The 14,949-nt window shown below is 41.4% G+C and overlaps 1 protein-coding gene across 1 annotated transcript in view; it reads right to left on the bottom strand.

Annotated features, from left to right (window-relative positions):
* Window positions 1-1,053: 1,053 nt before the first annotated feature.
* The window catches only part of LOC105500454 (zinc finger protein 92-like), a 39,612-nt gene continuing 25,716 nt past the window's right edge, over window positions 1,054-14,949 (bottom strand). Inside the window, exons 6-8 of the mRNA XM_011925956.1 lie at window positions 13,295-13,402; window positions 1,584-1,835; window positions 1,054-1,500 (exon numbers count right to left, since the gene is read on the bottom strand). Of these exons, the coding sequence (XP_011781346.1) occupies window positions 1,054-1,500; window positions 1,584-1,835; window positions 13,295-13,402 (807 nt within the window). The remainder of the gene's footprint in view (window positions 1,501-1,583; window positions 1,836-13,294; window positions 13,403-14,949) is intronic.

The raw sequence follows: 14,949 nt of genomic DNA, 5'->3' as shown, positions 1-14,949 counted from the left end.
GTGTTAGCCAGGATGGTCTCAATCTCCTGACCTTGTGATCCGCCCGTCTCGGCCTCCCAAAGTGCTGGGATTACAGGCTTGAGCCACTGCGCCCGGCCTCTTCATGCTTCTTATATTCAAGTGTCCTTAGTGTTCCATGGAAGAGTGTATTAATGGTGCAGATGTCTCCGAGCTCTGATGCAGAAACCATTAACCACGTGCTTTCACATGAGCACTAGAAATGACAATATAACATCAAGAAATCTGTGAGTTTACTTGACATAAATATTTCCTTTTCAAAGTAATTGTAATTATTCCAATCCCCAAAAGTATAATTTGAATGTAATTTATAACTCTCCAAAGAGAAAAACAATCTCCTTCTCCACTTAAACTTATACAAGTAAGCAACCTATTTTAAATTATTACCTATAATCAACACTGATTAGAGCAATGTCTCAAATTGTTACTGCCTTGGTGCTTTCTACTGTCAATCTATAACGTTTACTTAGGCTTGGTTTCTAATGCATTTTTCACAGTTCCTAAATCTGTATAATATATTCTAGTAGAAACTCTCCAGTATTTTCTAAGGTTTATGTATGGAACAAAAGTTTTTCCACATTTATTACATCCATAGGGATTCTCCCCAACATAAAGTTTGAGGAACTCCCGGAGAGTTTCCCTTCAGTACAAATTTTCCAGTGTACAATAAAATCTGTGGTATAAGTAAGGTATTGTGCCTTTCTTTGTATTTGCAATGCTTTCCTTCACTAAAATAATCTTGTGCACATTAAGGGTTCTATTTTGTGAAAGATCCTTCAACAGTCATTACATTAATACCACTTAGGATGAAATCATTGCGTAGATTGTGATGTTAGCATTCATTAATGGTTTTGCCACATTTTTTTACCTTGGTAGGGTTTCTCGCCAGAATGAATTCACTTACAGTAAAAGTTGAGCACAAATTAAAACCATTGCTACATTCCCTACAATTGTAGGGGTTCTCTATCATGTGAATTATCTTATATTCAGTAAAGACTGAGCATTGGTCAAAGACTTACCACATTCTTTACAATTCTAGGGGTTCTCTCCAGTATGAATTCTCTTACGTTTAGTAAGGTTTGAGAACCAGTTAAAGGCTTTGCCACATTTTTCACATTTGTAGCGTTGCTCTCCAGTATAAATTATCTTGTGTCCAATAAGATGTGAGCTCTGGTTAAAGGTTTTGCCACATTCTTCATATCTGTAGCATTTCTCTCCAGTATGAACTCTTTCATGTTTAATAAGGATTGAGCCATGCATAAAAGCTTTTCCACATTCTTCACCATTGTAGGGTTTTCTTCCAGTATGAATTCCCTTATGTCCAATAAGATGTGAACTCTGGTTAAAGGTTTTGCCACATTCTTCACCATTGTAGCATTTCTCTACAGTATGAATTCTCTTGTTTTTAGTCAGGATTGAGCCATGCATAAAAGCTTTTCCACATTCTTCACAACTGTAGTGTTTCTCTCCAGTATGAATTCCCTTACGTTGAGAAAAGTATGAGAACCAGCTAAAACTTCTGCCGTATTCTTCACATGCGTAGGGTTTCCTTCAGTATGAGTTGCCTTGTGTCCAGTGAGATGTGAGCCCTGGGTGAGGGCTTTGCCACATTCTTCACATGTGTAAGGTTTCTCTCTAGTATGAATTCTCTTATGTCCAATAAGGTGTGAGCACTGGTTAAAGGCTTTGCCACATTCTTCACATTCGCAGGGTTTCCCTACAGTATGAATTATCTTATTTTGAATAAGGTTTGAGAACCAGTTAACGGCTTTGCCACATTCCTCACATTTGTATGGTTTCTCTCCTGTATGAATTCTCTTAAGTAAGGATTGAGCACCAGTTAAAAGCTTTGCTACATTCATCGCATTGAAAGATTTTGCTAAGGGTAGTTGATAAATATTGGTTAAGTCCATTATACCTTTTTTTCTGTCCCTTACACTCACTCACACTTGTCCAGTCTTTTCTTTTCTTTTTTTTTTTTGAGACGGAGTCTGGCTCTGTCCCCCAGACTGGAGTGCAGTGGCGGGATCTCAGCTCACTGCAAGTTCCGCCTCCCGGGTTTACGCCATTCTCCTGCCTCAGCCTCCCCAGTAGCTGGGACCACAGGCGCTGCCACCTCGCCCGGCTAGTTTTTTGTATTTTTTAGTAGAGACGGGGTTTCACCCTGTTCGCCAGGATGGTCTCGATCCCCTGACCTCATGATCCGCCTGTCTCAGCCTCCCAAAGTGCTGGGATTACAGGCTTGAGCCACCGCGCCCGGCCCAGTCTTTTCTTAAGTTTAAATTTTCAGTGCCATAGCTTTCATATGTTCTCAGTATCACTTTTGGGAATACATGTTTTATGCTTTGCTCAGGCAAAAGGTCTGGAGTAAAATGAGAGGACACAGCTAAAAGAAATAAAAATGGATTGTACCACTGATTAGACTCAGAAGAATACACTTTACAAATACAAAATATAAAATTATACCAAGCACAATAAGATGGCATAATACCACATCCCAAATTCCTTAATAGACATGCAAACATAACAAAAATATATTGACCAAAATGCCTTTGTAAGAGCTCTAAAAACCAGTTAAGAGATTGCAGTGCCATAGATGAGAATGATGCCAAGAGCCACATAGAAGACAATGGAACATTTGTTACATTTACCCACCTCCTCCCCAATACAGAATAATGCCTTTAAGTGTGAACTCTCAGCTCCTGGCTTCTCTCTAAAAAGCGAAAAAAAAAAAGTACTGGCACATGGGTCCATACTTCTGGCTTTGTGGGGTCTTTCCAAAGACTGGTTTCTGTTTACAGTGACACAGAGTGCTGAAAGAAATGGTGCGAATGACAGGGTAGTGTCTGTGAGAGAAAAGGTAAATGATTGTTAAAGTAGCAGAGAGACTGTAGGACCACAGATAAACAGCAGGTATACCAACTAATTATAGGCTCTTAAGCAGAAACATGGGCAAATCCACATAACTCAATAAAGGGAACACAAATCTAGGGAAGAGACATCTTAAGAACAGGTTTGAGAAATTCTCAATATCTATCCTGGTAAATTGGTGTCAGACACTGCAGGAAAGAATGCCACTTTATACAGACTGTGATAGGTGGTTTTTTATTTTTAATGCACATTTCTCAACCAAATGTTAGAATGTAAACAAAGTATCAGACGAAGATGGCCCAATCAAAGAAACAAGTATGCAGCAATCAACCCTAAAGAAATTAAGCTGTATAAATTATCTGAAAAAAATCAACATAACCATCTCAATTATACTCAATGTTTAATATGGGAACACAGACAACTAAGTGTAATTAGAAAAACAAGAATATCAACAAAATGACAAAAAGAAACAAGTTTTAGAGAAGATATACAAAAAATGACTGAGAAATTATCTAATGTAAGAAAAAAATATTAAAAACTGAAGCTCAACAAACTCCAACTCAGATAAAGAGACACATAACAAGATACTATAATATAAGCAAAGTTTTGAAAGTCACAGAAAAGAATCTTGAATGCAGAAAGACAAAAGAGATGAATCACCTATATGCATGATCCTACAAGATTATCAGTGAATTTTTGAACAAAAATCCTGCAGAAAAGAAGAGAGTTGAGTTACATACTCCAAGTGCTGAAGGAAAAAAAACTTTTAGCAAAACTATCCTACAAAATTTTTTAAAATAAAGATTTTCCAAGATAACTAAATGCTGAGAAAGTACATCAGCAATATAACTGTCCTACAAGAAATGCAAAAAGAAGTCTTTCCCATTCAAAATTTAAAATGATAGAAAACAAACCAAATCATATAAAAATACATGACTCTCTGGGAAAGATATACACATACACAAAAATAAAACTTTGTAGTATTATGATAATTAGGCAGAAAACAATTGTGCTTTAAAATTTGAAAGACATCATGAAAATTAAAACACCCATTAATATATGATATACTTAGTGACATTATAAGTTAAGGGTAGATGTAATGAGGAAGCATTTTTGTATGCAACTGAGGGCAAGTTGTTACCAGTTTAAAATATACAGTTGTAACTTTAAGAGATTTTATGTAATTTACATGGGAACCATAAAGAAAATGCAGCTACACAACAGAAAATAAAAAAAACAAAGCATGTCACTACAAATATCAACAAGACACAAAGGAATACAAAGTGAATAGGGACAAAATAGGTACAAGAGTCAAATAAAACAATAAAATGGTAATTGTAAGTCATTTCCTTTCAGAAAAGTATTAAAATATGCATGGACTAAACTTCCCAATCAAAAGGGATTTTTTTTTTTAATTTAGAAAACAAAATCCACCTATGTCATGTCTCCAAGAGACTCACCTCAGATCTAATGATGAAAATAGACTGAAAGTGGCAGGATGGAAAAAGACATTCCATGCAAATATTAACCAAATGAGAGGTGGAGAATTATATTAAGTCAAAAGCTGTCATATTTTACAATATATAGTTTAAGTCAAAACACATGAGACAAAAAAGGATATTATATCAAAATAAAATGGGTAATTCAATGGGAACCTACTTTCATCTCCTATCAGGTTTCCCAAAAATATAAAGCATTTGAAGAACCAACCCACATGAAGACCTCAGCGAAAAAGGAAGGAATTGAACCTCCACAGACTGTTTCAAGCCAATCCCACAACCTCTATGACTTTCTCAATAAGGTATTAGTAAAGTTATTTCATAACTTTGTCAAAGTTAAGTTATAGGTTAAGCCCTATATATCTAAATGGCCCAACCAATTCAATTAGGTCTTCAAGATGCTTCATTCCCTATTACAGAAGAACTACTTACCTTCCGTGACCACACTCTTACAATTATTTTCCTAATTAGCTCCCTGGTTCTATACATTATTTCTCTAATACAACAAAATTGATTCATACTAGCACCATAGATGCCTAAGAAATAGAGACTGTCTGAACTATCTTGCCTGCCATCATCTTAATCTTAATTGCCCTCCCATCCCTACATAGCCTGTATATAACAGATGAAATCAATAACCCTTCTCTCACTGTTAAAACAATTGGACATCAATGGTATTGAAGTTACGAGTATACAGATTATGAAGAATTAAGCTTCAATTCTTATATACGTCCAACAGCCGACTTAAAACCAGAAGAACTTCAACTCCTCGAATTCAATAACCAAACAATCCTCTCAATAGAAATTCCCATCCGCATGTTAATCTCCTCCGAAGATGTCCTGCACTCATGAACTATTCCCTCATTAGGGTTCAAAGCAGATGCAGTACCTGGACACTTAAACCAATTTGCCTTAACCGCTATATGACCAGGCCTCTACTACGGACAATGCTCAGAAATTTGTGGATCTAACCACAGTTTTTATACCTGTTGTTCTAGAATTAGTCCCACTAAAAACTTTTAAAACTCGGTCTATATCCACACGATAATCTCACTGTAAAGCTACCCCAGCGTTAACCTTTTCAGTTAAAGGCTGAGAGAAATCACAGTTCTCTACAGTGAATGCCTCAACTAGGTACTTCCACATGACCTATTATTATTATATCAATAATCATAACTTTATTCTCCATTTTTCAATTAAAACTATCAAAGTTCATTTGCCATACACCTCCTACACCAAAAATAATTAAAACACAAAAATGTAACAATGCTTGAGAACTAAAATGAATGAAAATCTGTTCATCTCATTTACTGCCCTGATAATCCTAGGTTTACACACAGCAGCATTAATCATCTTGTTTCTCACCACACTCCTTCCAACTTCCAACTATCTAATCAACAACCAATTGATTTCTATTCAACAATGACTAGCTCAACTTGTTCTAAAACAAGTAATAATCACACATAATATTAAAGGACGAACCTGATGGCTTATACTAATATCCCTAATTCTCTTTATTGCCTTAATCAATGTCCTTGGGCTTCTACCCCACTCATTTATACCAACTACCCAACCATCAATAAACCTAGGTATAGCAATCCCCTTATGAGCAGGCACAGTAATCATAGCCTTCTACTTTAAAACTAAAAACTCCTTAGCTCACTTCCTACCACCAGGCACACCCAGACCACTTACCCCTATACTAGTAATCATCGAAACCATTAGTCTACTTATGTAACCAATGGCACTAGCTGTACGTTTAACAGTCAACATTACAGCCAGTCCACATACACTTAATTGGAGGAACTGCACTAGTATCAACTATTAACCTTCCCACAGCTTCAATCACCCTTATTATTCTAATTCTGTCTTCGCTGTGGCCCTTATCCAAGCTTATGTCTTTATGCTATTAGTAAGCCTTTATTTATATGACAACACATAATGACCCACCAAACACACACCTATCATTCAGTCAAACCCAGTCCTTGGCCTTAACAGGGACTCTCCCAGCTCTCCTAATAACATCCAGCTACATGATTACACTTTAACTCTATTACTCTTTTAACCTTAGGCCTACTAACCAATACACTGACTATATATCAATGGTGATGTGACATTATCTGAGAAAGTACATTTCAAGGTCACCATACAACAATTGTTCAAAAAGGCCTCCGATATGGAATAGTCCTATTTGTTATCTCAGAAGCATTGTTCTTTGCTGGGTTCTTCTGGGCATTCCACCATTCTAGTCTAGCCCCTACTCCAGACACTGACCCCCAACAGGCATTTCTCCCCTCGACCCTCTGGAAGTACCCCTCCTGAATACATCTGTATTACTTGCATCAGGGGTTTCAATTACTTGAGCCCATCACAGCCTAACAGAAAATAATCGAAAACAAATAATTCAAGCACTACTTACCACAATTACCTTAGATATTTACTTCACCCTCCTACAAGTCTCAGAATACTTTGAGGCTCCCTTTGCTATTTCTGATGGAATTTATGGCTTAACATTCTTTATAGCTACAGGCTTTCACGGACTTCACGTCATTATTGGATCAACATTCCTCACTATCTGTCTCCTCTGCCAATTAAAATACCACATTACATCTAGCCATCATGTTGGCTTTGAAGCCGCTGCCTGATATTGACACTCTGTAGATGTAGTATGACTATTCTTGTATATTTCTATTTACTGATGAGGATCTTACTCTTTTAAAATAAACAGTACCAATGACTTCCAATCAATTAGTTTTGACATCTGAAAAAGAGTAATTAACCTAATGCTAGCCCTAGTAATCAACACCCTGTCAGCCCTATCACTAACAGTTATTACATTTTGGCTCCCACAATTTAATATTTATATAGAAAAATCCAGCCAGCCCCTACGAATGCAGATTTGACCCACCCGCATTCCCTTCTCCATAAAATTTTTTCTAGTAGCTATCACATTCCTCCTATTTGACTTAGAAATTGCCCTACTACTACTCTTGCCATGAGCCCTTCGAACAAGCAACCTGACACTAATAATCAGCACAGCCCTTATACTACTTAACATTTTAGTCTGATACATAAAATCAGATTCTAACATCAATTTTTCAAATATTTACTTATATTCCTCACCAAAATATTAATTCTAGTTATCGCCAACAATCTTTTTCAACTTTTTATTGGATGAGAAGGCATAGGAATCAGTCTTTTTTACTAATTGGCTGATGACAGAGCTGAGCAGATGCTAATACAGCAGCCCTCCAAGCGATTCTGCATAACTGCATTGACGATATTGGCTTCATTTTAGCTATAGCATGATTCCTCTCATCCTCCAATATATGAGAACCTCAACAAGCATTTATCCTAAATCCTACCCCCGATCTTCTTCCATTAATTTGCCTTCTCTTAGCAGCAACAGGAAAATCAGCTCAATTTAGCCTCCAGCCCTGACTTCCTTTGGCCATGGAAGGCCCAATCCCAGTCTCAGCCCTACTCCACTGTAGCACTATAGCTGTAGCAGGAGTTTTCCTGCTTATCCGCTTCTACCCCTTAATAGAAAACAGTATATTAATCCAAACCCTTACCCTGTCTTTAGGGGCTATTACCACCTTATTTACAGCAATTTGTGCTCTAACACAAAATGGTATCAACAAAATCCTAGCATTCCCCACCTCAAGTCAACTAGGCCTTATAATAGTTACAACTGGCATTAATCAACCACACTTAGCATTCCTCCACATCTGCACCCACGCCTTTTTTAAACCTGTATTATTTATATGTTCAGGATCCATCATCCATAACTTCAATGATGAACAAGATATCTGAAAAATAGGAGGACTATTTAAGACTTTACCCCTTACTTCCTCCTCCCTTATTATTGGCAGCCTGGCACTTACAGGAATGCCTTTCCTCACAGGATTTTACTCTAAAGATCTCATTATCGAAACCGCAAACACATCATATACCAATGCCTGAGCCCTCTCTACTACTCTTATTGCCGCCTCCCTAACAAGTGTCTATAGTATCCAAATTATTTTCCTTGCTCTAATAGGACAACCCCATTTCCCAACCCTAATCAGCATTGATGAAAATAACTCTTCCCTAATAAACCCAATTAAATGCCTTACGGTCAGCAGTATCTTCACTGGTTTTCTCACCACCAATAGCATTATCCCTACTTCATCCCCCACAAACAATAATACCACCTCCCCTAAAACTCACAGCCCAAGGGGCAACCATCCTAGGACTCTTACTGGCAATGGAACTTAGTTTTATAACTAAAAATCTTAAGATAAAATATCCATTACAAACATTCAGCTTCTCCGATATATTAGGATTCTACTCAGTCACAGTTCACCATACAACCCCTCACTCAAACCTATCTACAAGCCAGAACCTGCCATCACTTCTGCTAGACCTAATTTGACTAGAAAAGTCCATACCAAAGACAATTTCACAGACCCAAGTCACAGCCTCCATTACCGTAACTACTCAAAGAGGCCTAATTACATTTTATTTCCTCTCTTTGTTTATTCCATCCTTTTTAACTTTACTCTCAATTATCCATTACCCCGAGTAATTTCAGTTGCAACATAAATACTAACAATGTTCAACCAGCAACTACCACCAATCAACATCCATAATTATATAAAGCACCCGCACCCGCAGAAGCCTCATGAATCAGCCCTGGGCCCTCACTCTCAAAGATTATTCAACTTCCCACACTAATAAGATTAACTATGATAACCACCCCATCATACTCGCTATTCATCAAAGTAACACCAACTCTATTAGTAGCCCCAATAATAAAGTTTCTAAAACTTCAATACTTGATCCTCATTACTCAGGGTATTCCTCGATAGCCATTGCCACAGTATAACCAAAAACAACCATCATCCCCCCCAAATAAATCAAAAAGACTATTAATCCCATAAAAGCCCCACCATGATCCAACACAATAACACAACCTACAGCAGCACTAAGAATTAACCCTAAGCCCCCATAAATAGGAGAAGGTTTAGAAAAAAACCACAAATCCCACAACAAAAGAACACTTAGTAAGAAAAAAGCCTATGTCACTATTCCCACATGGGTTATAGCCATGACTGATATGAAAAGCCATCATTGTACTTCAACTATAAGAACACTAATGACCATTATATGTAAAACAAGCCCACTAATAAAAATAATTAATTACTCATTCATTGATCTCCCCACACCATCTAATACCCCTATATGATGAAACTTCAGCTCACTTCTTGGTACCTGCTTAATCCTCCAGATCATCACAGCGTTATTTCTGGCCATACACTACACACCCGATACCTCAACTGCTTTCTCTTCTGTTGCCCATATTAACCAAGATGTGGACTATGGCTGAAGAGTCCGCTATTTTCACACTAACGGCTCTTCAACATTCTTCATCTGCCTCTTCCTACACGTTGGTGGAAGCTTATATTACGGGTCATTCATATATTTAGAAACCAGAAATACTGGCACTATCCTCCTACTCACAACCACAGCAACAGCATTTATAGGTTGTGTGCTTCCATGAGGCCAAATATCATTCTGAGGCGCTACAGTAATCACAAACCTATCAGCCATCCCATATACTGGAACTGACCTTGTCCAATGAATCGGAGGTGGATTTTCAGTTGACAAAGCCCCTCTTACACAATTCTTCACCTTCCACTTTATCTTACCTTTCATCATCATAGCCCTAATAATTCTCTACCTTTTATTCCTACATGAAACAGGGTCTCATAACCCTTCAGAAATTCCATCACATTCCAACAAAATTACCTTCCACCCTTACTATACAACCAAAGCTATTCTGGGTTTAATTTTTCTCCTCCTCCTTTTAATAATTCTAGTATCGTCTCTCGCCTGACCTCCTGAGTGACACAGATAATTACACCTCAGTCAACCCCCTAAATACCCTGCCCCACATTAAACCAGAGTGATACTTTTTATTTGCATATGCAATCTTACGATCCATCCCCAATAAACTAGGAGGTGTACTGGCCCTTCTATTATCCACTCTCCTTCTAGCAGTTATTCCTGCACTCCACACATCCAAACAACAAAGCATAATATTCTGCCCATTAAGGCAATACCTGTTCTGAATCTTAGTCACCGACCTACTCACACTCACATGGATCGGAGGACAACCAAGAACATCCTTTCATTACCATGGGACAGACAGCATCTATGAGATATTTCTCTATTATTCTTGTTCTCATACCACTCACTGCCTTAATCATGGATAAACTACTTAAATGAATCTGCCCTTGTAGTATAATCCAATACGCCAGTCTTGTAAACCAGAAATGGAGAGTCCCTCCCCAGGGCAACTCAGAGAAAAAGCATTCCCGCTTCACCATCAACACCCAAAGCTGAGATTCTAATTAAACTATTCTCTGTATTCTTTTCAGCACACATTTTAATTTCTATGTAAGTACTGACCATCAGCACTAATACATTAATACTTTCATGTACTTTGTGCATTACTGCTAGTCCCCATGAATAATATATAGTACTGCCAATGCTTGATTGTGCACAGTACATTCACAGATTAGATGACATTACAAGCTTGCTCCACATGCATATAAGCAAGTGTTCACAATTTCTTAACTATCATACATAATACTACACTTACATATAGAACTAGTTCTACATGGATATCGACCAGTACTCAAAATTCTTAATATTACATAGTACATTCATTTGTTCATTGGACATAGCACATTTCAGTCAAAACCACCCTCGCCAACATGGATATCTCCTACCAAATTTTGGTCTCTTAATCTACCAACCTCCGAGAAATCACCATCCCGCTTGGGCATGTTACCTTCCTCACTCCAGGCCCGGAATACTTGCGGGTGACTGTACTGAAACTATACCTGGTATCTGGTTCTTAGCTCAGGGTCATAAAACTAAGATCGCCCACATGTTCCCCTTAAATAAGACACCTCGATGGACTAGTGACTATAACCCTATTAACCAGTCACGGGAGCACTGTCATGCATCTGGTATTTTTAACTTTTGGGGATGCTATCACTCACCATCGCAGAAGGTCTGGTCCCCTTGCTGTAGTTGTACTTGGATTTGATTTCCACCAAACCAGTTGTAGAAGTCGCACCTACTCCTCAGGTAATCCACCCGACTCGGCCTCCTGAAGTGCTGGAATTACAGGCGTTAGCCGCCATGTCCAGTGCTTTTTTTTAATTTTAAAAAAGATTTTTTTGGCCAGGCACAGTGGTCACACCTGTAATCCCAACACTTGGGGAGGCTGAGGTGGAAGGATAGCTTGAGCCCAGGAGTTCAAGACCAGCCTGGGTAACATAGGGAAACCACTTCTTCCCTAAAAATACAAAAAATGAGCCAAGTGTGGTGGTGCGTGCCTGCAGCCCCAGCAGCCCCAGCAGCCCCAGCAGCCCCAGCTACTTGGGAGGCTGAAGTGGAAGGATTGCTTGAGCCAGGAGTTTGGGACTACATCTTAAGGCAGGGTAGGTAGTCAACGAAGTGAACACGTCCTTGAGACGCACCAATCATGGCGCTGAGACATGTGATGTGTGAACAAGCATGTACAGCTACTGTGCATGTGCACCCAGAGGACAGCCCAGAAAGTGCTTACACCTCTTCCCAGCTCCTTAGGAATTCATCATGTAAGACTGCCAGAAAGGGAGTTTCCCCAGTAATAATCAGCACTATCTCATAGTTATCAACAGCCTGCCCTGAATTCTCTCTCTCAGGGTGAACTGTGTATTTTACACTTCACTATTTTTTTTTGAGAAGTGGTCTCTCTCTGTTATCCAGGCTGGAGTGCGGTGTTGCAATCACAGCTCACTGCAACCTCCACCTCACAAGTTCAAGCAATTCTCCCATCTCAACCACCTGAATAGCTGGTATTACAGGCACAAGCCACCATGGCAAGCTAACGTTGGCCAGGCTGGTTTGAACTCCTAAGCTCAAGTGATCCACCCACCTCGGCCTCTGAAAGTGCTGAGATTAGAGGCATGCGCCACTGCGCCCAGGCTATTCTGCACTTAATTTCCAAAATACATTTTACTTTGCAATAAACTTCTCTCTGCTGCATCGCCTTTGCGGTGTGATTCTTGTTTAAATTCTTATTTATTATTATTATTATTATTTTGAGACAGGGTCTCACTATGTTGCCCAGGCGGGTCTCGAACTTTTGAGCTCAAGCGATTTGTCCACCTTGGCCTCCCAAAGTGCTGGGACAACAGGCATTAACCACTACACTCAGTCTAAACTCTTTTAAACTTGGAACTGCGACCCCACAACAGCTGGGATTACAGGCATGCACCACCACAATCAGCTAATTATTATATTTTTAGTAGAGGCAATGTTTCACCATGTTGGCCAGGCTGGTCTCAATCTCCCGGCCTCGGGTGATTTGCTCACCTGCGCCTCCCAAAGTGCTGGGGTTACAGGAGTGAACCACTCAGCCTGTCCAAGTGTTTTTTCTTTTAATTAGCCAGGCCTGGTGGCGCCAGCTAACTCGCAAGGCTAGAGCCTGAGAATCACTTGAGCTCAGAAATTAGGATTGCGCCACTCAGCTCCAGCCTGGGCTACAGGGCCAAACCCAGTCTCAAACAATTTTTAAAAATTAAAAATAAACACTAAAAGGGACACTGCCTGGGCTCACCCACTGCCTTGGGAGGGGGCTCAGCAAGAGCGCTTCCTCCCCCTCCCACCTCCCCCGCCTCGGCCATCCGGGTTTTCCCGGGTCTGCCATCCCCCAATCCCGCGCCCCCAAGTCCATTGACCTTTAAACTCCTTTGGGTCCCCAGGTCCAGGGCACCCAGGGGAAGGAGCCTGCAGGGGGCTGGGTCTGCCCCGTCCCACCACCGGGCTTTCGGGTGCCTCCCGGCCCTGCCTGGAGTCCTCACCTCCTGCAGCTGCCAGGGGTACTGCTGCTCCTTAATGCCCTGCTTCGGTTGTTGGAGTTGTAGCAGAAGCTCCAGAGGCTGCCCAACTCCTTGGGCTCCCACAACAAGCTATCCCAGGGGTACAGCATCCCCCCCTGCAGCGCCAAAGCACAGCCATACAACAGTGACCAGAGCGCCACCCAGGCCACCCTGTCCACTGGGTCACACTTTCCGCTCCACGGCTAGGCTGCCATCTACGGGGCTAAGAGCAGCACAGGAGGAGCCCAGCAGAAGGGTTGCGTTAGGCGCCTAAGGCCATCCGAGCCATCTTTGCTGAGGACAAGTGCCAGGCCTGCAGGGGCAGGGTGGGGCCTGGTGCTGCCCAGTGGGAACTGCAGCTGTAACCCCGGGCTAGGCCTTTGGGTAAACGGAACCCTCAACCCCAGCCAAGAAGGGCAAGGTCGGCTCCCCACTCCAGAACCCGCTGGACAAAGACCGGCTGCAGGCCAGGACACAACTCCTGAGATCAGTGGGATCTCCCCTTCCTCAAGGAGCACCTTCTCTTGCCTTCCACAGCAGGAATTTGAGCAGGCCCCAGCCTGTAGCATCCATGCCTGTCAGATGCAGCCACTTGAAGAGAAGAATGTTCTTGGGATGGAGACACAGCCTTGACCCTGGGCCTCTGGGGCCTGGACCCTAACCAAGGAGCCAGGAGCCCTCTCTTGGGGTTGCAGGCATATGATACTGTACAGGGAGAGGGGCCAAATGCAGTGGTTCACGCCTGTAATCCCAGCACTTTGGGAGGCTGAGGTGGGCGGATCACCTGAAGTCAGGAGTTAGAGACCAGGTTGGCCAACCTGGTGATACACCTGTCTCTACTGAAAATGTAAAAAATTAACTGGGCATGGTGGTGCATGCCTGTAATCCTAGCTACTCGGGAGGCTGAGGCAGGAGAATCGCTTGAACCCGGGTGGAAGAGGTTGCAGTGAGCTGAGATCATGCCACTGCACTCCAGCCTGGTCCACAGTTATGCTGTCTCCAAAAAAGAAAAAACAAAAACAAAACACTACATACCTCCTACCAAATTTGCCTGCTAGGAAATTCCTTGTGAGCCCCGAAAACTTTACTGAATTCCAAGTCATCCCTCTGCTCATCTGAGACAAATGCGCATTTGATTGAACCACCTTGACTGGTTCTTTCTTTTCCTCCTCCTCGGCATTTAAATGCAGGAGCCACTACCTGGCTATTTCTTTCTCCTCCTCTACAAGCATGAGCCGCCTCGCCTGGCTGTTTCCTCCTCCTCCTCTTTTACAGGCATGTGAGCCACCTCGCCTGGCTGTTTCCTCCTCCTCCTCCTCTTTTACAGGCCTGTGAGCCACCTCGCCTGGCTGTTCCTTCCTCAACAGGTGTGAGCCATTGCACATAGGTGTTTCCTCCTCTCCGCCTCTACAAGCATGAGCCACGTCACCTGGCTGTTTCCTCCTCCTCCTCCTCTACAGGTGTGTGAGCCACCCGCCTGGCTGTTTCCTCCTCCTCCTCCTCTTTCACAGTCATGAGCCACCACGCCTGGCTGTTTCCTCCTCTTCCTTTACAGGTATGAGTCATCGCAGCTGGGTGTTTCCTCCTCCACAGGCGTGAGCCACCTCACCTGGTTCTTTCTTTTCCTCCTCCTCCTC

The sequence above is a fragment of the Colobus angolensis genome, unplaced genomic scaffold (assembly GCF_000951035.1).
Source record: "Colobus angolensis palliatus isolate OR3802 unplaced genomic scaffold, Cang.pa_1.0 Scaffold668, whole genome shotgun sequence".
NCBI lineage: Eukaryota > Metazoa > Chordata > Mammalia > Primates > Cercopithecidae > Colobus > Colobus angolensis.
The sequence above is the reverse complement of the archived record's forward strand: the minus strand, read 5'-3'. Positions and strand labels throughout refer to the sequence as shown.